The sequence below is a fragment of the Nicrophorus vespilloides genome, unplaced genomic scaffold, assembly GCF_001412225.1.
Source record: "Nicrophorus vespilloides isolate i.1.1-1 unplaced genomic scaffold, Nicve_v1.0, whole genome shotgun sequence".
NCBI lineage: Eukaryota > Metazoa > Arthropoda > Insecta > Coleoptera > Silphidae > Nicrophorus > Nicrophorus vespilloides.
The window spans coordinates 29,009-55,921 of record NW_017100102.1 but is presented as its reverse complement, the minus strand read 5'-3'; the positions used below and the strand labels follow the sequence as shown (position 1 = coordinate 55,921).

At 28.6% G+C, this 26,913-nt stretch overlaps 4 protein-coding genes across 7 annotated transcripts in view; 2 read left to right on the top strand and 2 right to left on the bottom strand.

The window, feature by feature from the left end:
* Positions 1-1,291: 1,291 nt before the first annotated feature.
* Positions 1,292-5,373, bottom strand: LOC108568147 (baculoviral IAP repeat-containing protein 7-B-like). The gene is made up of 3 exons (XM_017929087.1): positions 5,287-5,373; positions 4,268-5,184; positions 1,292-1,976 (listed from the first exon to the last, which is right to left on the bottom strand). The coding sequence occupies exons 2-3, from the start codon at positions 5,174-5,176 to the stop codon at positions 1,443-1,445; spliced, it is 1,443 nt and encodes a 480-aa protein (XP_017784576.1). The 5' UTR covers positions 5,177-5,184; positions 5,287-5,373; the 3' UTR covers positions 1,292-1,442.
* Positions 5,374-5,459: 86 nt separating this feature from the next.
* Positions 5,460-5,958, bottom strand: LOC108568149. The gene is made up of 2 exons (XM_017929088.1): positions 5,643-5,958; positions 5,460-5,570 (listed from the first exon to the last, which is right to left on the bottom strand). The coding sequence occupies exons 1-2, from the start codon at positions 5,870-5,872 to the stop codon at positions 5,474-5,476; spliced, it is 327 nt and encodes a 108-aa protein (XP_017784577.1). The 5' UTR covers positions 5,873-5,958; the 3' UTR covers positions 5,460-5,473.
* Positions 5,959-8,515: 2,557 nt separating this feature from the next.
* Positions 8,516-11,451, top strand: LOC108568143 (acetyl-CoA acetyltransferase, mitochondrial). 2 transcript variants are annotated; one of them, XM_017929079.1, is made up of 3 exons: positions 8,516-8,708; positions 9,136-10,346; positions 11,136-11,451. In XM_017929079.1, exons 1-3 carry the CDS (start codon positions 8,682-8,684, stop codon positions 11,422-11,424), a joined length of 1,527 nt encoding a protein of 508 aa, XP_017784568.1. In that variant the 5' UTR covers positions 8,516-8,681; the 3' UTR covers positions 11,425-11,451. The 2 variants fall into 2 exon arrangements, with proteins under 2 accessions (XP_017784568.1, XP_017784569.1); XM_017929080.1 differs by lacking the exon at positions 11,136-11,451 and having other exon boundaries at positions 8,519-8,708; positions 9,136-10,493.
* A 4,136-nt stretch (positions 11,452-15,587) lies between these two features.
* LOC108568137 (sodium-dependent serotonin transporter) overlaps positions 15,588-26,913 on the top strand; it is a 38,573-nt gene continuing 27,247 nt past the window's right edge. For 2 of the 3 annotated variants that reach the window (XM_017929070.1, XM_017929073.1), the window contains exon 1: positions 15,588-15,645. In XM_017929070.1, coding sequence (XP_017784559.1) covers positions 15,604-15,645 — 42 coding nt within the window. In that variant the 5' untranslated portion in view covers positions 15,588-15,603. Of the gene's footprint in view, positions 15,646-20,230; positions 21,170-26,913 lie in introns of those variants that run through there. The other variant, XM_017929072.1, reaches the window with a different exon arrangement.

The following is a 26,913-nucleotide window of genomic DNA, read 5'->3' as shown; positions in this document are numbered from 1 at the left end:
AAATCGGTTTATGTTATATGTAATAAAAAATAACTCAAAAAGCCATACAAGTTCAATATTATGTTTTTTTTTATTATAAGAGTAAACAGTATTTATTTAAATGTTAATGCAAGGTTGTTCTTTCAAATTGTTATATTTAATTATCCGAAGAAATTGCGTGTTTGTTCGAATCAATTACATCATATTATTTGAGTTGCCGTCTTTCCATTGCAGCAGTAAACAATTTCTAAATAAGCATGGAATCTTCCGCTAACTTTCCCATTTGCTGAACCATGATTAATTTATTTCTTTGAAATTAATCATATTTTGTATATTATTTTTAGTAGGAAAATATTTGTTTTTACCTACAGTAAAATGCCTATTATCAGTGGTAATTCGGAAACGTTAAAGCAAGGATAATAGAAAAACCCGGTTAATACAAAAAAAGCTTGATATCTATTTATACAACAAAATGTTAATCATTTCTGCTGAACGATGCTTTTATTTATATTTTTAAAAGATTTTATTATAAAATAAAGATATGTATTATTTATAATTTTAGTTGCATAAAAATATAATTATTATTAGCGTTAAATTAATGGGAATGTGTTCGATCGGAATAGTTGAAGTGTGGTTTGAAATTTCTAGAAAAGTTTTATAGCGCGGCGGTCGCCTTAAGTTAGTTATAACAGTTAAGAAAACTGGTTGAATTCCGATCGAGCCGAGTTCCAAGGAAGAAGCGAGGCAAGGGCCTTTGAGAAATGTAGCGCGTGCTCCAAAAATGGTATAACAGCAGTCCGAACAGAAAGACGGACTCGAACCAAGTCTGTCTGTACGTGTGCAATGTTAAAGAAGTAGTCATCAGATGTTATAGCACCTGGAAGTTTCATACACCTGCTGTTCTAACATCTGCCGATTCCAAATGTGCGCCGGCTGATGTGAAAAACTCACTCAACAATATCCAAAACACACAGTCCTCCATTGTGCCATACCATTTGTATTTAGGGTATTATCGTAAATATTAAAGAAACTGAACTACAAATTAGTGAATACACTTGACTTACCTTTTATTAGTAAACTTTCCAATGATTTAAAAACGTCCATCTTAGCAATAGCACCAATATTAAATATATTTATTATGTATACATTACAAAAGCTTCAGAATTAATCCATATGAGACTTAATTTTATTTAATTCAGCCAGGATAAACAATATATAAAATATCGAGATAGTAAAAGAGATTACTTTAAAAATATATTTCAATTTCATTTAAAATTAAAAATATAAATATATAAACAACAAAGCAATAATAAAAAAAAAGACTAAATGATGTAACGATAGGTGTATGTAAAACACAACGCTTACACACGGTACGTCAAAAAAAAATAAATAAATACATTGGTAATAAACTTTATCAGAATTCTATGTTTCTAGTTTGATATTCGAAGGTTTCTCTTTTCTCTCTACGACAAGAATGTTCTTACAGTTGCTTTGATTGCTGACCTGCAAACTGGGCAATCACCAAGATTAGGAGCGCAATTAATGCATGTGGCTAAATGGGCGCATGGAAGAAAAACAATGCCGACTTCGCAATCCATGCAAATTTTACAAAGACGCGCTTCTTTCAGCAGCCTGTTCTCTTCCTCTAAAGAAATTTTCGGTTCCTTTGCTGCTTCGTCTGGTGGACGGGTTTCCTTTTTCTGCTCCAGGCTATTTTCGATAACGTGATTCAGCGTTGCAGACACGCGTCTGGACATTTCCTCATCTCCATCCAAATCCTCCTCATAGCATTGCAAATTCAACGCTGACTCGATCAAAGCGTCTCTGCTCGTGAAACCAGAACCAGTGCGACCTATCTTTTCTCTAATGGCCAACTTAACCCTTCCAACATGTATACCTATATTTAGTGCTGCTATTGCAGGTGGAAGCAGCAGCTGATTCTGCACTTCCTGTTCTATAGACCTTTTCTCTTTCGCTGCCAACCTCGTATCCAATTCCTGCAAATAGGAGAAAAATAATGCGATTTACTTCAAAACACTCATGCTCAGTCATACTGTGCATCATTATCATTGACCCAAATTATTCATGTTATAACTATTGGAACAGATAAAAGTAAAACAAAAAAATGCTAGTACAATACAAACATACTCTATCCTCGTTGTTTATTTTAATATTGCAATTATTCAAGGAGTTTCATTGAAATCTGCGCAATAACCTAATTTACGCTATTTTACCACAGAATACTGGTTGTTGTTTACAATAGGATTAAAAGCAATTCGACCGAAACTGTCTTTCACATTAGAAGCTCACGTCCGGGGCTGCACCCAAACAAAAACTTCTCAATGGTTTATTATTCTTATATTCTTCAATGGGTCTTTAAACATTACGAGAGGAAGGAAGATTACTGAACGACGAAGGGCATTTCCTGTTATTTTATTCACTTCCATGTACCATGTGCTCACAAGCCCACACACACTTCAGTGTAAAGATAACGCTCCTCGCTCTTTGTATATCCATGCCAATACAGCAGATTAAGTTTCATGAATGGAACATTATTTTTAACCCGTACAAATATACAACAAAGAGGTACGATAAAACAAAAGTATTCCTCTAATACATATATTTTAGTTTTTTTTTGTATTGCTATAAAACTTTATGCAGACAAATACGAATGGAGAATATTCGTATAAACTTTTTTTTTTCAATCCGATTAAATTATCGGATATATTTCATATTTTATTTAATTTCGTTCTGGTCGTAAAAATCCAAAAACCACCTTCGGGTTCTTCAGTGTAAACGGTGAATGCAGCTTTTTTTCTAAGAAATACGAATTCGATGGTGGCCCGGCCGAAGAAGAAACCTTTCGGGGTATTCCGAAGGCAAGGCTAACCGGCTTATAAAGTTACAGACAAGCACCGGTCCGGCCACACAAATGCATTTCAAAATTGTTTAATTATTATTCATTCAAAGCAGCTTCAAAAGATAACATTCCCGATGTCGGGAGATTCGACTGCTTAAAAATCAATTAAATTACCATTACTGCGATTATTCATGTTAATCGGATTTTATTCAACATTTGTTCCGTATTATACCGTTTTCTTGGATGAAAAATATTAATATGAAAATATAGATAAAATGCTACTGAGATATTTGTATAAACATTTAATGAAATAACATTAAATATATTTTTTATATCTGTTCATCAACATCGATTATGATTTAATAATTTTTAACTTTGTTGACGTTAGGTAATTGATGAGTAAGTACATACATTATATAATATTTTTGTTTATAACAAAAAAATAATATTAATATACTCATCAAATTTATTGCTAATAATGTTAGAGATATTTAACAATAATGATAAAGTCAATTTTCAAATAAAAATAATAATAAATGATATATTAATTAAATATTCTCTAAAATTAAGAATTTCAAAGTCACTTAAACTCAGGTATTTCAAACAATTCGTTATGAGCTATAACATTCGATTTTCTGTTGAAAAAACTCTGTACGAGTAATAATTTAGTCATCAATTAGTCAATATGTTTAATGGAAGTCATGTCTAAGAATTCTGAACAAAGTACTAAGATTCAAAGTTCAATGCATTTACGAACAAAGTGATCTGTTTTAAAATGTAAGCATATTGGATAAGGTCATGTTACAAGTATGAGACAATCAAGATGAAACATATGGTTTAATCCCACCTACGCTATACGTACATTTATTGATACAATATGTAAAAGCTTTAATTTAGTTATGATCTTCTTTCATATTCTCTTACTTTACAGTTTACTTTTGTTAGTTCTATATTAACACGTATATAGGCACGTAAAAAACAGTTATGTAAATCCGGTTGCCTAGTAGCATAATCGTTAGGAATGTTTTCAGTATTTACTCTCACAATGTACATATAATTTTCAGTCATTATAAGAAAATATGTTTTCTTGCTTTATTAGCATAATTAGTTGTACTCTATTTTCCTTATGCTTATGTAAGATGTTTTCCAATTGTGTGAATTACGAGTGAATGATAACTATTTACCATTAATTATTTTTTCCAATATTCATGATTTAGTTAATAATCCGTGATATTTTAATTAAATTTCTTTATTCTTGGTCATTTTCTATTTTTATTAGAAAAATAGAAAATTCTAAGGAATAAAATGATAATTTAACTTAGTCAACTTTTCATGTACTAAAGTGAAACAGGTTGTCTACTTAAAGAATTTCTGATTTTGATATGTTATGAATTGCTATTTTTATATTTTAATTAAAACTTCACTAACCTGTCTGGTATTTCCATCTAGTTCTGGTGCACAAGCTAGTATAAAATCTTGTCCTTTCAGCATCATAACAAATCCGCAGCTTGGAAACCATCTTGCATGCTCTGTCCAAGGTTCATCATGTGGATCCCAATGCTTCAATCCTCCGTCACAATGAAAACATCTCACTTGATCCCCAGAACCCTCATAATAGAAACCAGCCTGTGCAAGAATGTCTGGGGTTTGAATCAAATCCTGAGGCCAGTTTGTAAATGTATTCAGCCTTGATTCAATCGTTCCATATTTTGGTTTCTTAGGTCCCTTATGAGCATGTACACCAAGGTCAGCCAAATTGCCCTCTGCTACAATATTAATATTGGAATATGCTGCACTTGGATTTTCCAATCTCTGCTCCAATCGGGGATTTAATATTGTAGTCACAAATGTGCATTCTGGGAAGAGAGTTTTATGTTCCTGATCTGGATTATCACCAGCTTCCCATGACCCAACAACTCCATTACAATAAGCACATTTTGTCAAATCCTCTGTATGCAAATAATAAAATCCTGCTTTGGCTAAACTATCAGGTGAAACTATATCAGTGGCTGGCCAATTATCAAAGGTCCTAAGTCTAATTGCTTCAACTCTCATGTCTTCAGTGGTTACAGGGCTCGGATTTGTTGATATGTTTGGTACGTTTCCAGAGGTATTGGGGTCTAGCACAAAGGGGCATGTGGGGCTGAGGGTTCGATGTTTAGCCATAACTTGATCACCATATGACCATTCTCCAATTTTCAAATGACAAGAGAAGCACTCCACAACATTTTCATGCTTTGTAAAATAGAATCCTGCCTTTGCGATTCTGGCAGAATTGACGACTGCTTCCATCGGCCAATCGTTAAATGTACTTAGTCTGTTCTCCTCGATATTCATTGTTGCAACTTGTTTACAAAAATATAATTAGTATAGGTTATGTCACTATTTATCGAGTAGATAACAACGATGTCTTCGGTTGTTACAATATAAGAAACACTGATACTCACATGATTTCAACGTACTTTTAAAGATACATTTAATTTAATCATATTTTGGTACTACAATATGTACCCATATTTTGTTGGCTCAACACATAATTTTGACAGATCTAATCAGGGGTACCAAAATAACAAAAAAATATATATACAAAAATACAAATATTGAACATATGATGAGAAGAAGATAAACATATGATCATGGTTCAAGACTGCGTTGAACATGTTCTGACAGTTTGTTAGTCAGACTTAATAATTTAATAATCGCTCTTGCCTTTTCAAGTTCATTTAATTCCCTAAAAAAATAATTATTAATTATTTTAAATTTTCATAAAATTTAATTTTAAGTTCAACTTATTTTAACTTACATATTTCCTTTATTTTCGGTAGGCTCTAAAACATTATGTTTCATTTTGCTAATTTCGTATTTCACTCCATACATAAGTACTTCTAAATCAGTGTGTACAATCTCCAAGAGATTTTTAGGCTCTAAGTATTCCATACCCTGTATAATCTTCGACCTTAGCTTTTCTATTTCTAACATTAATTTGTCAGTGAAAACATCTAAAGCTTCTGAAGTATTGTTCGTAGTGCTCATTTTCAATCTGTTACTTCTAAATATGATTACAGTTTTGAATTCAATACGTTATGATTTCATTTGTTTTTATTTTACCACTTTGACCAACTTATAAACAAGATTGTTGTAGTATAACTCATAAATATGGGTCTATATCGTAAGCCCGACAACGGAAAGACCGTCTATTGAAATCCCGACGTTCGAAATACCGAATGTATCGAAATCCCGATGTTTGAAATCTCGACTATATCAAAATCTCGATAACTATAATCCCGACTGTATCAATAAATTATTATTAATTTATTTGATTTTGTTGACATTATAAAATAATCTCAAATACAATTAGATTATTAATTGTTATTATTTATTATTAATAACAATTTAAAAGTCACTACACTACGGATTAATTTAAAAATGTTATTGTAGATATTTTTTGATATAGTCTGTATTTTGATACAGTCGGGATTTTGATATAGTCGGGATTATGGTTGTCGGAATTTCGATGCAGTCGGCATTTCAAACGTCACTACAAACACACTACAGTTTTTCTAAACTAAATAATGTAAACTACAAACAAATGTTATAGCATTTTTTAAGTAATTAAAATACTTCAAGTAGCTACAGTAGAACACTGTAGGTATATTTATTTAGAAAAAAAACGCTATTAGTGCTTATATGTATGATGATGTATTAAAATACCTTACTTCCAATAAACCAATAATTTTAAAAGAAATAAACTGATTTATGGGTTGCCTATATTAATATTTAGCATCTATTTCTTTATTTTTTTAGGAAAAAAAATCTTATTTTCACCAAACACTAGTTATAGTATACCAAATTTAAACAAAATTTCAACTTTTATTTATCTTTTCATAAGTATTATATTCAATAATCAAAAGATGATATAGAAATCGAAGAGATTGTTTTGACGTACAGTTGAAGAACTTCATTTTTTTGGAGATCGACAAAATAATTTTACCATTCGTCTATAAAACTCGCTTTATAAAAAAATATTTTCAAATATTCAAATTCTGTTGTTAGAATATTTTCAGATTGCATCTTGTTTTGTGGGAAAATATGCCTGCTTGGCATAAGTTCAGACAATTTATTAAGAAACAATGCTTTCGGAAAATTAAGGCATTTTTGCAAATTATAAAATATGAGCGAATTGGCTCAGATATTTGAAGAATGTGATTTAATGCAGGAGCCAGATAAATCCTCCTTAATTTTTTGTAAAATGTCGACTTTTTGGTGTGCAACTTTCAGAGACGAAAACCGTATAAAAAGACACTTGATTGTATGTAAGGAAAAAACGATGATTTATGTATAAAACTTTATTTTGTGTACTAATTTTTCAGAATTTATTTTTATCATGCTGAATTAATAATTAGTTTGCTCTGAAATGATCAAACCTGATGGTAGTGAAGATTGAAGTACATTTAGAGTACAAATTTTAAAAATAGTACGGGTTCATGAAAGAGTAATAAGAATGCATAAGGGATCTTTATTCAACTCTGTTTATTAGTAAACTATTAGTATTTAACATATACACTTCTTGTATTGTACATATGTTTAACAAGATATCAATAAAATCTTATTTAACTTTGTTAATACTTATAAAAATCAGCAATTTTCATTTAATTCATCAAAATTTCGTTAAATAATACCTTTATTATTGTGGACATCAATATACCATGGTGGTCAAATGCGACTCTTTGTTGAATTAACTGCAGTTCCCATTGAAAATCCATGTACAGTGCAACCTCGCTTAACGAGTTTAATCCGTTCCAAAATTTCCCGATTTTTACTCGTATAGTGAAACAGTTTTCCACTTTGCCTTTTTATTCGGAGACATGCAAGTGTTATGAAATTTTGCACAAAGAAATCACAAATAGAGTGTCTGAACACAAGTTTCGAAACACTAAGATGCAACTAGAATGACCACTAGGAACTGTTTTCCAATTCACACACGGTGAATTATTTAGGTTTATATTTGTTTTTATTACTTGTATCAATTCGGGGACTTGTTGGAGGTCTCTTTATACTTTTAATATTTGTTTATATATAAAAGCGTACAAAGTGTGTTTATATATTGTAATAATGGTTGGAAACAATACATTTGTGTTTTGCATTTACAGCAAACACAAATTATATTTGCAAAGTATAGTCCGCTTTAAACAAAAATGACAAAGAAGATCGAAGATGGTTAATATATTCAAAAATACACATAATATGTGTATACAATTATTAAAAATGATATAGCAGACGCGCAATCCGGGACTTCTCTTCTCATCGTTACACGTTATGCGAAACGTCGCTCGTTAAGTTAAACAATAAATATAATTTTTATTTTTACAAATATATAATCAACTAAACCATTATTGGCAACCAACATACCAAATCCGATACCAAAAGTCGTTGGTTAGATCCTTAAAAATCAACTAAATTTGTGGGGGCTGATAAACCCGAAAAGTGGTAGAAAAAGGGCCAAAGAGATTTATATCAATAAAAAATTAAAATAAATCTTTTTACTATTAAAAAAACAAGATTTTAATGCAAAATTATACTGCATTCATATTTTTATGGAACGTAAAATAATATATGAATATTTATGTTACATAATGAATCTGTGTCTGTATATTAAATGAAAACTTTAAATTATACCTGTTTTTAGGTTATGAGCGTTTAATTCAATAATCTGTGCGCGCTGGTTGGTCAAAGTCCACAAGAACTTCTCGTTCGACTACTTTGTTAATTTGAATTCAGTATACGATTTGCTTATCTGGTGGCAACAGATCGATACCAGTAGTTGAAAGAAAAAGAACAAAAAATGGCATCGCAACGTGTAACCACGAAGGTACAAGTCTTTTTGTTAAACTTACTATATTTTCAGTTTTAACTATATTATATTGAATTGTACAATTTTATTATTACTACTACTAACTATTATTTATTATTTTCATGTCAGATTACGGGATTATAATTAATTTATTAAACCCTACTAACTGTTAATTCTAGTATAATCTGTATATAAATGATCAAGTGACCTCAATGTCAATAACTCAATGTATTTATTGTGTTAAAGGAATCCGTATTATTGAAAACATATGCTTGAACTCAATATTATATGTTAATTATTCTTAATATCCTATTACAATTGTGATTTACACTTTTTTATTTGGGTAGTTGGTTATGCAATCATATTTACATTTAACATATTTGCTTTTTATAGTGAAATAATTTATTATATAATAATTTATGATATGGTTTTCTTTTTTTTTTAGATTTTCAATATTAGCTCAAGAAGCTATAGCTCTAAGCCCTCCCTAAATGAAGTCGTCATTATCGCTGCTAACCGTACCCCAATGGGGTCCTTCATGGGATCAATCTCTTCACTTTCTGCCACACAATTGGGCTCCATCGCAATCAAAGGAGCCATCGAAAGGGCCGGAATCCCAAAAGAAGAAATCAAAGAGGTATTCATGGGCAACGTATGTCAAGGAGGCGTAGGTCAAGCCCCAGCTAGACAGGCCACGCTCTTTGCGGGTTTACCAACAACCACAATTTGCACCACTATTAATAAAGTATGCGCATCTGGTATGAAGAGTATAATGTTCGCCGCTCAAAGCATCCAGGCTGGACATCAAAATGTTTGTTTGGCTGGTGGTATGGAATCCATGTCCAACGTACCATATTACTTGAAGCGCGGTGCTACTCCATATGGTGGCGTCAAGTTAATCGACGGTATCGTTTTCGATGGTCTGACTGATGTCTACAACAAATTCCACATGGGCAACTGCGGCGAAAACACTGCTAAGAAACTAGGAATTACACGTCAAGACCAAGACGATTTCGCCATGAGCAGTTACAAGAAGAGCGAGGAAGCCTATAAAATCAACGCATTTGCTGATGAATTGTTGCCTGTACCAGTACCACAGAAAAGGGGACAACCTGACAAAATGTTTGAAGCCGATGAAGAATATAAGAGGATCGATTTTTCCAAATTCTCAAAACTGGCTACCGTATTCCAAAGGGAAAACGGCACCGTTACCGCCGGAAACGCATCGACGTTGAACGATGGTGCATGTGCTTTGATCATGACTACTCCAGAACATGCCCAAAGGTTGAATGCCAAACCTTTGGCTCGCATCGTCGGATTCCAAGACTCCGCCACCGAACCAATTGATTTCCCAATTGCGCCAGCTAAGGGAATTCCAACCCTCCTGCAGAAAGCTGGAGTAAATAAAGATGATGTTGCTATGTGGGAAATCAACGAAGCTTTCAGCGTTGTCGTCTTGGCTAACCAAAAAGTCCTCGACATCGACCCAAGCAAAGTAAATATTCATGGTGGTGCTGTCAGTTTGGGCCACCCCATTGGTATGTCTGGTGCTAGAATCGTTGCTCACTTGGTGCATGCCCTTAAGCCCGGTCAAAAGGGTGTAGCTTCGATCTGCAACGGAGGTGGTGGAGCTTCGTCCATCATGATTGAAAAATTGTAAGTGCTCTAATCCACCTGCAATTTGTTACGTGATTAATATTATATATTAATAATATTATATATTACACTATATGTCAATGTCAAGTCTAATGCCCAATCTATTTTAAATATGTACAAATAAATCTGTTTTTATCTATAGCGAAATCATTGCAAACTATTTTCTGGCTAAGTCATTTTGCTTGAAACTCATAATTTATTATGTAAGATATCCATGACCTTCTCCTGATTATAAGTCACGCCAGATCTTGTTTTGTATTTATGAAAACAACTTTACTGATTTAAATAAACAATGATTATCATATAATTCCTATCTGAAAATGTGACTTTCAAATTTTATATAAATATTTAGTAAATAACTTATGCAACCGAAAGTACACAGTAAACTAATATTTGCATAACAAGATTTAAAATGCTTTATACACAGACATTTGATTAAACATAAACAACAAAAAGTTCTAATTAATTTATTCATTTGATTCATTCGTTTTCTAAAATAACATTATAATTGCTTATTTTCTGTATTATTTATAAAAAGTACTTATAAAATTTAATACAATAATATTTAATAACTCGATTTTGAAGTTTATAACTTGCATTACATAATTTGAAAAATCTTGTCTTTATCAATTTTCTATAATTTTTAATATTGTTCACTGTGTCAGTATTTGCAATTATACAATTTCTTACGTTGAAATGTTTATTCTTATAGCATTGTTTTGTATTATCACTACAATTGAACATATATGATATGTAATTATAAAAATTATTTTTAATTCATTATTTCAGAGAAGAGACTCTTGGTAAGGATGAAAAACCGAAATTAACATTGTATACGAGAGATCCGTGTCCTCTTTGCGACGAGTTGAAAATGCAGCTGCAACCTTATTGGGACCGATTCAATTTCGAGACAGTGGATATTTCTAAGAAAGAAAACGTACGTTACCTCCGCCTGTACCGGTATGAGATTCCAGTGGTGTTTTTGAATGGACAGTTCCTTTGCAAACATCGTCTCAATGAAGAGCTTCTGGTAAAATCGTTGAATGACATTGAGAAGTACAGAGGAATGCAGCAATAAGACTTGAATGTATCATATCCTGGTTGAGCCTTTAAATACGTTGAAGAATGAATTTTAAATTTATTATATATTAAAATTATAATAACATTTTGTAAAAATGTATAAGAAAATTTCATATTTTTATACTTTAATAAGTGTAATAATTATTCATTCGAATATTACCAAGATATTCTATTAGAAAAAATATCACTATTCAGCAAAATGTATTTTTTAAATAAATACTTTGTATTTTATGCTAATTGCGATGTGTGGATTCATGTTCGTGTTGTTATTGTTTTTGTTATTGCATTTTTGTTATTAGCATAGGCGATAATCCAATTTATATAATTTTATTTGTTAAATTTGTTTACAGTTAATAAGATTGTTACACTTTTTTATTCTTTTATAGCTGTCTTCTTGCGTTTTTTTCTTCGGTGACATTTTTGCAAAAGTTATTAAACACATAATATATTTGAACATAAGTTTGGTAAATGATATAGCAGGCGCACACTCCGGTACATATTTTCTTCTCGTCACACATCATGTGGAACGCCGCTCTTTAAGCGAGTCAATTTTGTTACAATTTATTTTGCTCGTTATGAGAGGCGCTCGTTAAGTTCCACTGTATAATATAGTATTTACTTTAATTTAATTGACGAAATTTTGAAATCTAATAAGTAATTGAAACTAAATTTTTATAAAAAAAATCTATATCATAAGTTGATTTCATTATTAATGCTAATTTTGAAACAACATTTGCAATATCCTTAATGATATTGTACTTTTGCAAAGCACTATTAAGCACGTACGCTTTATTAATGAAGGTAGATGAATTTCAACATGATCATTCGCACGTATACTTTTGCCATTTTTTTTTATTGTTGATTACGTTAAATTATAAACGCCAAGTATGTTGGAAGGCTGTCGGCATATTTTGGTGCAAGGTCTGCGGTATTTTCTCATGATTGGAAATAAAAAAAATAAAATAAGATTATTTTTGAGAATTCGATGAAACATTTCTTTCAGAAACTGAGTTCATTTGAAAAATATATTAGTAATAACTAAAATAAAATGAACAGAACATTTTTTTCTTTAGAGCAAGATAATTTTAGAAAATTATCGGTAAAATATGAGTTTACATTTGTTTATTCTAAAATGAATGTGTCTATGTTCAGTTTTTATATAAATTATTTTTTTATACAAACATTAATGAGTTCAAAGATTTCTTTTAATCAATAACATGAGAAAATACTAATTATGGTAACCTTTGGTAATCTTTTCTCATGTTTTTGGTTCATATTTTTTGTTATATAATTTTGCATATAAATAAAATTGTGAATTACTTCAATATTATTGTCCATATTTATATCTTTTTATCTGAAATGTTGTTCATATATACAAGGTAAGATAAATAACATTTTTCTCATCTTACGCACATGATGCACGTAGGGTTAAGTTTATAACTAAATACTTAACTCATGCATTGAACAATTTCGTCAGACTCCGTCGTGTTTTGATGATTCAAATACACCAAAAAATATAAATATTCATACATACAATTAATTAAATGTTTTAATGAAACTTTGGTCTATTTTAATTTAGATTATTAATTTTCTGAAATAAATAAATTACTTTAAGTGGAAGAGCCTTTTCTCCCAAAATTGTTATATTATAAGTCACATATAAAAGTTTATACAAAAAAAGGTTTATTAAATAAATTTAAAAGATATAATATACTTGTTAATAAAATAAAAAAAAATAAAAAAATTGTTAATTTATATAAAATATATATAATAATCTTATATAAATAATAGTTAGATGAAGAATTTATAAAAATCTATGATATATTTATTTATTTTATAATGAAAACAATTACAATATTTCAAACTTGCTAAGATTTATTTTCAAAATATTTTTTTTAATCAGTTTTTGACTAAACCAGATTTTTAACAAACCAGATTCCATTATGATAATAATATGATTTCTCTCTATTAGTATCTTTTTTTGTATTTTAAATATAAAATTACGTTACTCTATGCAAAAAATAATTTAAAATATCATTATTGGAAAAAATATTGTTTTATTTTGTCAATTTTGCTACAATTTTGTGTATAATAATAAAAACGTACTTTTATTTGTAAAATAATATAAACATATATACAAACTCAATAATTTGTTGGTAAATAAAGAAAATTGTTTACGACGATTTCAATCCAGCAAAAAAAAACTTGGGGTTTAAGGAGATTTAAAATGATTTAAGATGTGTAATAAAATGTTTGACCTCAGGATTTTTCTGCAGATGATAGCAACCTTGAAATGTCCTTAGTAAATCGAATGTGGCACACTTACTGAAATCGTTTGCGTAGCCCTGCACAGTAATGAGAACAATTTATGGATCAACTTTCGTCAGAAGAATGTAAGTATTTTGTATTAGTTAGGTGTTTTTTTCTTCCGAAAGATTGTTGATGTTGTCGTCTAGTGTATATATTCACTATTTGGTCAAACAAAATATTAATTCTAATGTCTGTAAAATTACATAAATAATTACAGACAAAAGCACATTTGTTCTTTCTGTTAAAAAAAATAAAACTATAAGTCCGGCACGTTTAATTGTTTATTCTATAGGTTTAATTTATTAAAAAGTCAAAATAAAAGGATTTAATTTTTGGTAAGATCAAAAATTGTAAACAAAATCACATTTACATAAACAAATGTTGAAGATCTTTTTGCTATTTTGCGCATACTATGGCCCTCATGTTTTTTTGCGTTAACCATGCCATATTATACTATAATAAAAATATTTTACATAAAAGTTGCCATAAAAAATGAAATTATAATAGTATTGAATATCAACGACAGTTCTTATTTTTTTGTCCTAATTCCATCACTAAAAAAAAATACCCAAAAGATTCATTTAAACTAGAGATCGACCTTCTTGGAGCAAAGAGCCCTGCTGAAAATGTCTAGATAGTCATACATAGCGCAACATGAGTGACGGAGTGAATATAAATATATATTAATGTATCATCAAATTGATGGAAGACGGATTTTTTTAAGTATTATCAAGAAATGGAACAAGCGATGCAAAGCCTGGGAAATTCTTAGATTTTTCTAGCAAATAAAATAATTTTCTGAAAATTTAAATTTGAAAGCATATTTCCATTTTGAAAGGAATGGCAGTTAAGTAGAAAATCCTTATTTTCTATTTTTTTCAGACTGTTCCCGAAAAACGGAAACAACCTTTTTCTGAAAATTACATTTGGAAGCCATAATTAAATATGAATTTAGAAAGGAGTGGCAGTTAAGCAGAAGATATTTCATTACTATTATAAAGAAATGTTACAAACGTACGAAAATGCGATTCCTGTGAAGTTTTTAGATATTTTGTTGTCTAATCTGCTGTATTGAATTTTGATATTAATTACTACAATAATAACTTTATGAAAATTTTCTATTGTCCTTTTTATCTACAGGATAACGTTTCAGTACTTCATATACAGTTTACTCATTTGGCTCGTGATTATCACATTGCTACGCTACTGCGTCCTTTATATATTTGTTTCCCTAAAACTAATCTCATAAAATGTTCCCCCCAATACTTGGTCTTATCATTCAAAAGTAAAGGATTTTTTTGGTAAAATTACACCACTAATTAGAAAAACTAAAATCATTATCTCTAAATTTGCAAGTAAAAAAGTAAATATTGGTTTAAACCTGCTACATTTTAAACTATATGATAGCAACAAAGCATGAATACAACGATTATGTTTACGGTAACAAAAATAATGAAGCGTTTTAGTGGTCACGCCTGCTAAAATATGTATTTTTCTGTTCGATTACGTCCTCAGAGGTGGTCACCAAGCCCATGCAAAGTGTTAAAAGCAAATGGGTCTTTGACCTGACGCACGCGGATGGTAACAGACTGTCGTCGTTCTGCGCAATAGTGAATCACATTTTTTTTGTTCTCTCTATACTTCTTTTCGAATTCATCGCATGCAGCTGTAAGAATTCACAAGAAACAACATCCTGTAAATGATTTCCATTAGATGCCTTCAAAAGCGAAATACCTATTTTCGGATCTGAACTCGGAACAGGATGTGTCGCGCCTTATTTCCTTCATTCTAAATCAACCGAAGAGGAAACCCGGCAATTGTTATTCTCGTCTAACGTTTATTTTCGTATACTCGTGTTCTCGCTTCTATGAATCAAAGAGTCCGACCATGTGCGGATTCTCAATTTCAGGTAGGTGCAAGGTATAAGTCTATGATTATATTTACGCCCACTACTAAAAAATCGTTACTTTCACAAAAAATATATAAAACCCACACTTATAATTTATGAACTAACATTCGCATTATTTAACCAAAAAATTGATAATAACTATCAATACAACTATTTGTTTACATATTTTATGAGTTATAATATTAATATACTTTTATTTTTATAACCTAATATTTAGGCATACAAAAGTTCAGTTTTCATTTATTTGCTATTACTTTTTGCTGTGTATTTTCTTTACAGACAATTCTACACTGAAATATCCGAAAAATGGTTATATTGAAGTTATATTGAAGTTAACAACGAAATACTATTTTTTTTATTAGATAAAACAGATTTGTCTCTTTAGGTATTTATGATTTTAAATTATATAATGTAAAATTTTGTAATATTGTATTAAATTGCATCTATAAATACAGCTTGAAAGATTTTTGAAAACCGCCGTTAAATTAAGAAAAAAACACATGTGGAAAGATTTCAGAGAATCTTTTATTTCTAACGTGCCGTGTTGCACGTATTACACGTAACATAAAAGGCGAATTTGTTAAAAAACTAGTTTGAAAAGTGTAGATAACATTCTTACAACTGTATTACGATAACTAAATATTAATCATTGCAAACGATAACATGTTCTATATTTGGTTTTATAGTTTCGATTTGTGATATATGAACCATTATTTAAAGTTATTAATAACTAATAATAATGATTACCTGTATTATAATTAATTTAAATGTTACAAAAATTGTGTACATATATCCAGTTAGAATAACTAATTATTAATCAAATATTTTATAATCTAAATATAATTAATTATATTTTCAGTAAATGATTTTACTATTTATAATAATGTTATTATATGCTATCTCTGTTTAATTGCAATTGTTTGCTCACTAAAATAAAATATTCGAATGATTTATCCATACTATGCTTAATAATCGAAGTATTTTCTATTTGACAACTACTTCAATTGTGGTACCAACTACATATCATCAATGACATGTAGTTGGTAATTGTGGTATCAGATGACATTGACAAACTGAAATAACAACAATAGTTTATACAGTTGCTGGATAACCAAATCATATACAAAAGTTGTGAGTTTGATCTATAGGTCAAATAGAAAGTGAATTACAAGTGAATAAGCAGAAATTACTCGTAATCATAATAATTAAAAGCTATATTTACAATTTATTATTTGAAAAAACATGTAAAATGAGAAAAATAAATATATTATTACAAATAAATATTGTTAAAAAATACAATCAGCTGTTCTGATAGGTGTACCAACCTAAATAATTTACAGCCATAAGTATATGTATATTATTCACTAAATCTTCGAATAAACAACTAGTCATAGTGGATTTAATGTGACTAGAATTTAGTAGATTCTATCCTGTAAAAACTTGATTTTGTTATCTTGATGCAGGTCGTCTTTAATTTTAGATGAAGTGAAAACTTGCATTATTATTAAAAAAGTAGAAGTACAAATAAAATGTTTTAGAGAAATTGGTAACAAAATCATCATATTCGCGGAATTAAAAAACTGGTTATGTACTTTTGCAACTTTATATTAAAACTTGTATTTTCATTGAAACTAACTGTTTAAAATTAATTAGATGTTTTAAAACAAGTTTTTAACATTTCTTTTTGTAATATTTATCAAAACAGAAGTTTTTAGGAAACCTTTGTAAATTCCTAAATAAAATAATAAAAAAATATTATTATAAAATAAATTTTATTTAGTATTATTAAAGAATTAATATAGGACTTTAATATATCAACATTATAGTGACGAATTCGAAAAATTAGTAATTGGTAAAACGGGAATTTATTAAGAAATAAAAAATATATACAGTTTTTATTTAACACAACTTTTATAAACGGGAAAGATGATATTTCAATGTTATAGTTATTTTTCAATTATCTACGCAAATATTTAAAATTAAATAAATAATGATGTTATTTACATTTCCATAGATATTTTCATATAGACGAGTATTTTTTACAATCACTTTATTTGTTTAATTTTGTTATTTTTGCATTGTCTTGCTTTTATTAATTTATTATGTCTGGTTTGTTTCCTTATTGTTCCACCTGAAATGTTTGCTTCTGTTTCCACGTGATTGCGATAAATATACTCTTCGAGTCAATAGCATTAATAATAATAATAATATTTATTAGTTGTAATGCAACCAAAGGGCTATCGACCTAAGTCTTTCCGCCAATTCATTATTATTAGTTTTATTTATATTATTTTATTCTTTTTAAATAAATTCATATTACTTTTTTTACATTGGGAATTATAAATTATAACCTCTTGTTAAAAGTAAGTATCAAAAATCAGCAGTTATAAGCTTTTGAACCTATAGTATAATATATTACGTGGATAAAGTTTGCGATAACTTCCTCAACGTTGTTAACTGACAAGTTTTGTTGTATATTATTATCACAAAAAATATATCATCTTGTGTTTTTCAAACATTTATATTTAAATTATTTCATTCTTAGCGGTTTTTACATCTCCTATAGTTAAATTTCATTATAAGTTTTATATTATATATATACAATAAAATTTTCGGTTCATTTTAGTTTTATACTTTCTCGTTATTAAAAATCATGCATATATGCTCAACATGTCTTATAGTGTGGATAAAAGGTTTCTCCAAAACTATGGACTCCTGGACTATTTGAAACCTATAAAAATAGACCGTACAAAATGAGACTAATTGTATAAAGGAAAAAGCCGATCATATTTTTTAAATTTAGTTTCATTTTGCTATTTGGTTTGTTTTTGAAATTTTCTAACCGGACTATAGTGAATACAAATTATATACCAACATGAATAGTCCATATATTTGTTTCCTATTTAATATAAATAAATATGAGATACTTATTTATATAATATTAATAATTAGTAGTTAGAGTGATTTATTTATTTGTAATAATTTTAGTAGTCAATTACCTTTTGAACAAATCACACTTACTTATAAATTTGGAATAAAATAAATATTTAGTTCTCAATATTTATACGAAAATATTATTTTTCAGAGAATTTAAAAACGTATTTGTTGACACATTTGAGATATCCTGTTTATAAAGATAACATTATTATAGTAACAGAATAATCCGTACGTTTCTAGTTTTACGCATATAAATAACGTAGAATTAATCTAATATTCTTAACTTTCTAGATTATTCAAATTATATGGTTTACTTTACATTTAATTTTGATTCAAATAAATTCTTTTGTGTTTAGAAAATCATACTCTTTATTAAATAAAAATAATATGATTTCATATTCACGAGGTAAATTTATTTGTTGACATTTTTCCTGTACATAAAAATAACTTTATTAAAAAAAATAGAATAAATGATTCTAATTTTAACAGTATGAATAATAAGGTACAAAGTATGAAATCAGAAATGAATGTATTTACATAATTGTACTGTCTTTTTTATTTTGAAAAAAATGGACAAATTATAAGTATGTTGATTTTTTAATGATTCTTAATGTATGAAGAATTTGCGAGTAATTATCTAGATGTTTTTTAAATTATATAGATGCATAAATTTTAGTTAATATATTGCTTTGAAAGTATTGTTTTTAAATTAAATCAAGAACAAATATCTTGACATATTTATAACAATAATATATTATGTAAAAATAGTAAAAGAGTAATGCGTAAGTCTAATTTTAACAATATGAATTATATAAAATTCACAGAATAAAGAATATTAATTTTATTCATCATTCACTAGATTGTTAAAATTAATTACAATGAAAGAAAAAAAAAGGAGAAACATAGATCCTTTAATTATCATGATTGGATTCACTCGGAACCAGTTTCATAATTGTTTGTGCAACGTCCAATAAAACTAAATTAATGAGGCTTGCGCTAAATTGTTTCTTCATTTTCAACTGGTAGCTTTGGAGGTATTCTTTTCACCCGTCTAGACATTGGATTTAGGCTAATGCTATTTCCTTGAAAACATTATTACTTTTTAATTATTATTTTATTATAGTTTATTTTAATTTTATTGGGGACAAAATGCTATTGACCAAAGTCTTTTTGTACCAGTACTTTGCTTGTCTAATAATAACATTTATTGTAATAGTTACATTACATATAAAGTAAATTTTCAGTAAACAAATTTGTATGAAGCAATTTTAAATTACTCTATTAAATACTATTAACAACTATATTTATTGGAACAACTTTAAAATTACATAAAAGAATACTGATATAAGTATGACATAAAAACGAATTATTGCAATTAATTATTTTATTATTAAGATTTATTGATGACAAAAAAATAGTTTCAAATTTATAACAATATTTATTATAATTCTTAACAAATAAAAAAACTGCTAATTTTATTATATAAATAAACAATTATAATATACTAATGTATTGAAATGGTTAGATTATGTTTATGTTAATAATCTAACATTGTTCAATTTCATAGATGTTTGAGCAAATTCTAGAATTTAATATTTGTCATAAGCAAAAAAAAAACTCCGTTTTCATCTGGTAACTTTGGAGAAATTCTATATACCTGTCTAGACGTTACATTTAGGCTAAATACTTGTAAGCTAATGTAATTGCGGCAATTAAGAACGTATTAGAAGTGGTTAATTTCGCTGCGACTTTGGATGCTTTTATTTTGAGAGGGATGCTCATGGTAGTTCCTAGAATAGGGCTGGCAGGTAAATCTGGCACGAGACGTCTGCGTTGGGCCTTCAGCGCTAAACCGAGAGATGCTAGAGTGTGTTTTTACAACAAGTGGAATGCCCTTAGCTGCAGCCTCCTCCCCGATGGGTCTCGATGGTGAGTATAAATAAATCACCTAGGGGCATATGGGAGAGGTTCATGGACGCTGTCTTGGGCGGACAAGCAAGCAAGCGGCGGTTCTCTCGACCAACACAGATACACGCAAACGCTTACACACTTAAATACGAATATACATATATACGTGTACGTATACCTACACACACAGGTACAAACCGATATCCCCAGCCAGTCCTGAGCATACTTTCAATAACAATACTTGACCAAACCAGCTACCCAGGCTAGCAGCTAGTTCACTCACTCCACATGTATTCTACATACCCGTTTAAACGCAGCACCGTAGACACCAACCATACTCTCTTACAACATACAAGCAAGCAAAGCAGCACACCACGGCCATGCATTTTATCTTTCCTCGCGCGCACTCCAGCACTCCGGCACTCATGCCTTAGTCCTCCTCCTCTTCGTGTCCCGCAGTTTCATCAGTTTTAATTAGTTCTCGTGTCCAGTGTTTCATACGGAAATCCAGTGGTTAACATTCAATATTCGAATAAAACTGTTTGGTGTTTGTTGTTCCGTGGATTGTGTTGCTAGGATACACTTCTTGGATCAATCGAAGCCTGCATAATAAATATAACATGCCTTGAAGAAGAAAAAAATAGGAAAATAAAGTAAACATATTATTTACGAAAGACAGGTAACTACTCGCATACTTATTTACATTATTTATACTTATTTCTTTATCGTTTCTCGTTTACAACAATAAGCACGTATCATACAAATAACTACAATAACAATATGATTTTAGTTCAAATGTCACATACACAAATAATTATTTACTTTTATTTTCACCTAATTATCAAAAACAAATAACCGTACTATTACAGTGAACGTTCTTAGTTTAAACCAATACGCACGCATTATAAAAATACAATAAAAATATGATTTTAGTTTAAATGTCACAGACAAAATAATTATTTACTTTTTTTTCACCTAATTATGCAACACAAATAGTCGCAAATTACCAACATTATGCTTCAGTCTACAATTAGATACAATTATTTGAATTTACACGTACCACAAATAATCAAAACAGGAGTTTCTCATTTACAACTATAAACACTTATCATATAAATAACATTAATAAAAAAAATATGATTTTAGCTTTAATGTGACACTCACCTATTTACGCAATATAAATAATTGTAATTTTTATGTATAGCAATAATAATATTTATTGCAAAATGTTGCATAAAGCAGTAATAACTATTTTTATAACAATATAAGTTGCATTGTTTACATACTTTAACTTAAGTTTCTAGCATTGGACAATAAACTAAAATCAAATAATTTCCAGCCTTATGCAATCTATGTTGAAATAATAAAATTTATAAAAATAAAACTTTTATTATACACTTACTTTGTATGTATTACATTATGTTGAAAATAAATGGTATTAAAATTAAATCTTTGTTTATTATGTGAAAGAAATAAAATGTAATAGATGATTTTTATTTTTACCTATTTATTCAAATCTTCATTTAACAAAAACATTCAAATAATTACACTCTAATAATAAAACTAATATTACGAAAGCAATTACAGTTAAAAAAAAATAAAAATTGAATTATTACATCGGTATTGAATACTATTATTTTCATTTAACTGTGATTTATTAACTTTTAATATTTTATTTAACACGTGGAAGTAAATAATTACTTTTATTTTTTAGCTATTTATCCAATGAAAATAATATTCAGTTAATAGTAATGTTACACACAAATAATTAGATACTATCATTATAATTTTCGCAACATATATAATCGCAATTTAGCAGCGACACGTTTTATCGCAACAGCATTGTATGAAACTAGGTGAAATTATAATTGCAATACACACTGCATTGATAAACTAAGCGTAAACAAACTATTTAACGTACTCATTGACTCATTTTATATCAAACGAAATGTTATGTTGCCTGGATCATATTTATCGTTATTCATTTTATTCAATTTACCAACAACTTGTTGATCGTTAGCCATTGCAAAATATATTTTTGGTTAGTGATTTTTCAAAAACAAAATTTTGTTGTTAATTTGTTAACATATTATGTGGTGACGTTTGTTTTTGTGTCATTGTTATTTGAAAGTTAACTAAATATAAATCTATAAATTGAATGATCATATTTGACATTGTTTTTTCCCTAAATTTTGATAATATAAATAATTGAATATTAAAAATAAATATATCTCGTTTTTTTTGAACATGTAAAACAATAAAATACTTTAAATAATATTTTTAGTTCGCAGTTTAATTTTTGTTGACATATTTTGTGGTGACGTTTGTTATTGGTGATTTGCGGAAATTGTTAAAGCTTTCAAAATATTTTCATAGAACTATAAATAGAATTGAGGCTGAAAAATTCATGCAATAACAATTTTGTTTTTAGTGGATTTCAGCGCAGTACGAATAGTGACAAAACAGATAAGAATTGCATATGACTATTTAAACAATGTGAATATATACAGAACATTTTTTTATAAAAATATACAATATACAAAAATAATTAATGAATACGGATGTGTCAATGAACTAGCTTTTTCTGACTTAATTAATATTTTAGATTACATAATTATTGATTCAAATTAAAATAATAATAAATATAAAAGTTATATTGCTCATGAGATATTCTATTTACAAATAAATGTTTTTGCTATTTTTTTTAAATTTGTAAAGTGAGAACTAATTTCTACTCTAATAAATATAAATAACTTTTGTTTCATTAACTTTTGCAATTAAAGTATATAAACAAAAAAATAGTTTATAATATTTTTTTAGAAACATTGTATATATTTAAAATCTTAATATCATCATTCCTGAAGTTTCAACGTCTTTTCAAAGCAGTCACCCTAAATGGACCAGTTTTCTTTTAGAGACGCAATACAGGTTATATACAGGTTATAATACATTTCTAAAAAATAGCTGTGATTTTAGTTTTCTTCATAAAGAATATTTTATTTTCTTTAGAAATTTCTCAAAAAAATAATTGTCAATTTGGGGACCCTTCAAATTTGTAAAAAAAATATATTTTAAAATTGTTCAATGTTCAATGGTCTACTTTAACCGCATTCTGTTTTTAATTTTTTATTTTTATTTGAAAATGTGTAATATAAAGTGCTATTGCATAAACTGTTGGCTCTTATCGATTTTGCTAAAGGTTTGCTAAAGTATTATATCACACGTCTATTACATTATGTTTATATGCAGTCAGCAAATATTTGTTTTGTCGTTACTCTTTCTCAATTTGTTTATATTCGTTGCCTCACGTCGGTGTGTTAATTATCTCTGATGCGTTAGTTTTCCAATAAATTTGTTTATCAAATTTACAACTAATCTAATGTAATTCTTTTGTATCAAGAAAGTAAAAAAAAATTACGAGTGTTGTAATTTAAAATTAGTAAATTTATAATATATTTTATTTCTTTCAAAAATAAAATGAATTAAAAAATATATCCAGTTTGATTAGTGTTAGTCATACTGCTTATTTTATTGAACGGGAAATTTGTTGACAAGGTATAAATAGCTCTAATAAATGCACAGTAATTGAATTCACACATCAACTGTAAACACCGTGAGGAAGTTGCAATTAGTTTGCAAATTGGAGAAATACTTGAGCGAATGTGCATGTTCTTGACAGGCCAGAATGTAAACAACTACAAAGTAAAAAAGAAATGACCGAAAGCAGATGTAACGAAAATATCAATGTTCCATCCACTTTACTCAAATCTCGAACCTTTTATCGAATGCCTGAAAATGAAAACACTTATGCTTCGACTGTTGAAAAGTGAGTATTGTTAGCAAACACCACTTTAACGAATAAACAGAAAAAAAAATGTTAACACAATCGAACACAAACGTACTAATTAATGCAATTTCGTCCGGACACACAAAGTAGTCCACGATTGGTTTTCCATAAGCTCAAGGTGAATGCATTTTTTTCTGTTTTAAAAATTGTAATTCGTTAATTAATAATTATTAGACTACAATAACGCAAAATCCTTGAGCGAGTCCTACGAGTTCAATAATTAAATTCGAATGAGAATTGAGTATGCGTTTACTACGTGAAAGAAAATCGCGGAATAATTTCCAAAGCGGAGTAGAAATTTTGCGTGAAAGTTGGACCGGAACTTGGAGAGGTCAAGATTAGAATTTCCGCATTCGAAGTTCCAGTTTTATCGTGAGAAAAAAAACCTGTCTTAAGATTCATTGAGAGCATTTCGAAAATAAACAATGGGAATGTGTTACTCAATCATAGTAATTACTGTTATCTGCAAAAGCATTTTATTTAACTAGATTTCTTGAGCTAATTAAATTTGTCACGGTTGCGCTGATCCCAAGTGGTTTCATGTTATTTGTGTCATAGTGAACTGTCTAAATGTGCCTATTGACTCATCCAGTTTATTCATAACCTACATTTTTAATCAGACCAAATTAGTTTTCATTAAGGAAAGTTTTTACGGACTTAATATATTTCCTGGGGACGGTCAAAGATGCCCATTTATCTCCAGTCAGTGTCTTATGTGTACATATGTGAGCGCTTTCATCACAGCATTAGCAACGTTTCATTTAAATTACGCAACGTGAAGTAACACACGTATATACAAATAGTATATTCGCAAGAAATACGTGTCACTGGATTCATTCATTCACATGAGTTTGATAGATAGTTCAAATTACTGTTTTTATTCTTGCAATTAGCTCGTAAATTATTTTTTCCTTCTGAAAAAACTTCAACTATTCACTTCATATTCAACATAATTTACGAATAAGAAATTGACATTTAATCATTGATCAATAATTATTTAAAAAAATTAGTTGAAATCATTTTTTGTATTCTAAAGAATGATGAATAAATATAAAAGTGTTTCTTAAAGTTTGTATTCGAAAATGATTCATAAATTATCAATACTAAATATTATTTTCAATCTTTGACTAAGTTTGTTGGACTTTCCATTCAAAATATGTTGATATTATCTTCCGAGTATCACACACACATATATTTTTTCGGACTTTCCATTAACCTGTCTAGAAATTCACTTAAAAATGAAGACATATAACACATAGCTTAATTATTCTTAAAAATCTTAAAATTCTATTTAACTTACAATTAATAAGTAACCATGTCTGAAAATAATACTGTAAATTAAAATTTGTATTCTGTTTAGATTCACTTATTTTTTTCAGTTTTACATTTTATAAGTTTACTGATTATTACTTATTAAATATTTTTTATTTATTTAACATATAATATTTAATTCTATGAACAACTTAACGTTCTATTTAAAATAAACCATGGATTAAAATTTGAGAATAAGTTTTACTGGATTTGCCTTTGTAATATAGACAAACACATCCAGAAATTTCTTGTGAAAGCACGTCGTACGGATTACAGAATTTTCAATGAATAATTCATGATTTCTTAACGCTTAATTTAAGAGATTATTACAAAACCGCGAACAAATCGAAACTTGAAAAACAATCAATACTTTATTTATATACCAAAAATGTTTTCATACAAAAAACATATTGCAATAAAAAAAGGTATCAAGCAAAATATGTTTTTCCTCCGAATAATTCATAGAATCGTATATATAGCATAAAATAACATTTTCATAAATGTAAATGTCGTCAACTTGCATTAGGATAGAAATGAACATGAAATGTTACGCAATGCCGCTGTGTGCAATAAGGAGATTTCAAGTCTAATCTCTTGAGACGGTGATGTCATTTCGAAGCCAACAATAACTTGATTTTTTTTTATTGGCGTCAATGCGTACTGATACTTTCAAATATTGAAGGTTTCAATGTCGGTTTCGAGTTCGTGTTTGGAGACTTTTAAATAAAGTGGGGTAATTGGTCATTTATTTTTAAGCTTTAATAAAAACGACTATTTCAATTTCTAAGTTTTCGATCCCGTTTGAATTCGTAATGGTTTTATCCGATCGTAAAAAAATATATACCTATATTTTTGTAAGCGCTCAATGAAAATAAAGCCGTTCTATATTGGGCGTGAGAACGGAGATTCTTGAAATATAACGATCAATTAAAATTCAAGGAAGCGTGTTTCACTGAAAAAAGCAACGATGTGTAATTTCTGAGCGATTACGAATTCGTCTTTAATGACTTTATTTACATGTTTACCTTTTTTTACTGGAAGTATATGATTTTAGTCATCCAAACATACACATTTTGGATAATAAAAATTGTATTTTCGAAAAGTTTTAACAAAGTTATTATTTCATAAATTGTTTTTTTATAAATTGATATAAAATAAAATATTTAAAAGATGTGGTGAGGCAGAATAGAATGGCTATTAATATACCGATGATGATGATTGCTAAACTTTATTGTTTTAAGTGAAAGAAGCTTTCTATACACAAT

What these genes read in the sequence shown, in the direction of transcription:
- LOC108568143 (XM_017929079.1), top strand. Translation starts at nt 8,682, where the DNA reads ATGGCATCGCAACGTGTAACCACGAAG. An exon ending in CGCAACGTGTAACCACGAAG is followed by an intron (nt 8,709 to 9,135) that starts GTACAAGTCTTT and finishes TTTTTTTTTTAG; the next exon opens with ATTTTCAATATTAGCTCAAG. An exon ending in TCCATCATGATTGAAAAATT is followed by an intron (nt 10,347 to 11,135) that starts GTAAGTGCTCTA and finishes TCATTATTTCAG; the next exon opens with AGAAGAGACTCTTGGTAAGG.
- LOC108568147 (XM_017929087.1), bottom strand. Translation starts at nt 5,176, where the DNA reads ATGAATATCGAGGAGAACAGACTAAGTACATTTAACGATTGGCCGATG. An exon ending in TAGATGGAAATACCAGACAG is followed by an intron (nt 1,977 to 4,267) that starts GTTAGTGAAGTT and finishes TCCTATTTGCAG; the next exon opens with GAATTGGATACGAGGTTGGC.
- LOC108568149 (XM_017929088.1), bottom strand. Translation starts at nt 5,872, where the DNA reads ATGAGCACTACGAACAATACTTCAGAAGCTTTAGATGTTTTCACTGAC. An exon ending in ACCGAAAATAAAGGAAATAT is followed by an intron (nt 5,571 to 5,642) that starts GTAAGTTAAAAT and finishes TTATTTTTTTAG; the next exon opens with GGAATTAAATGAACTTGAAA.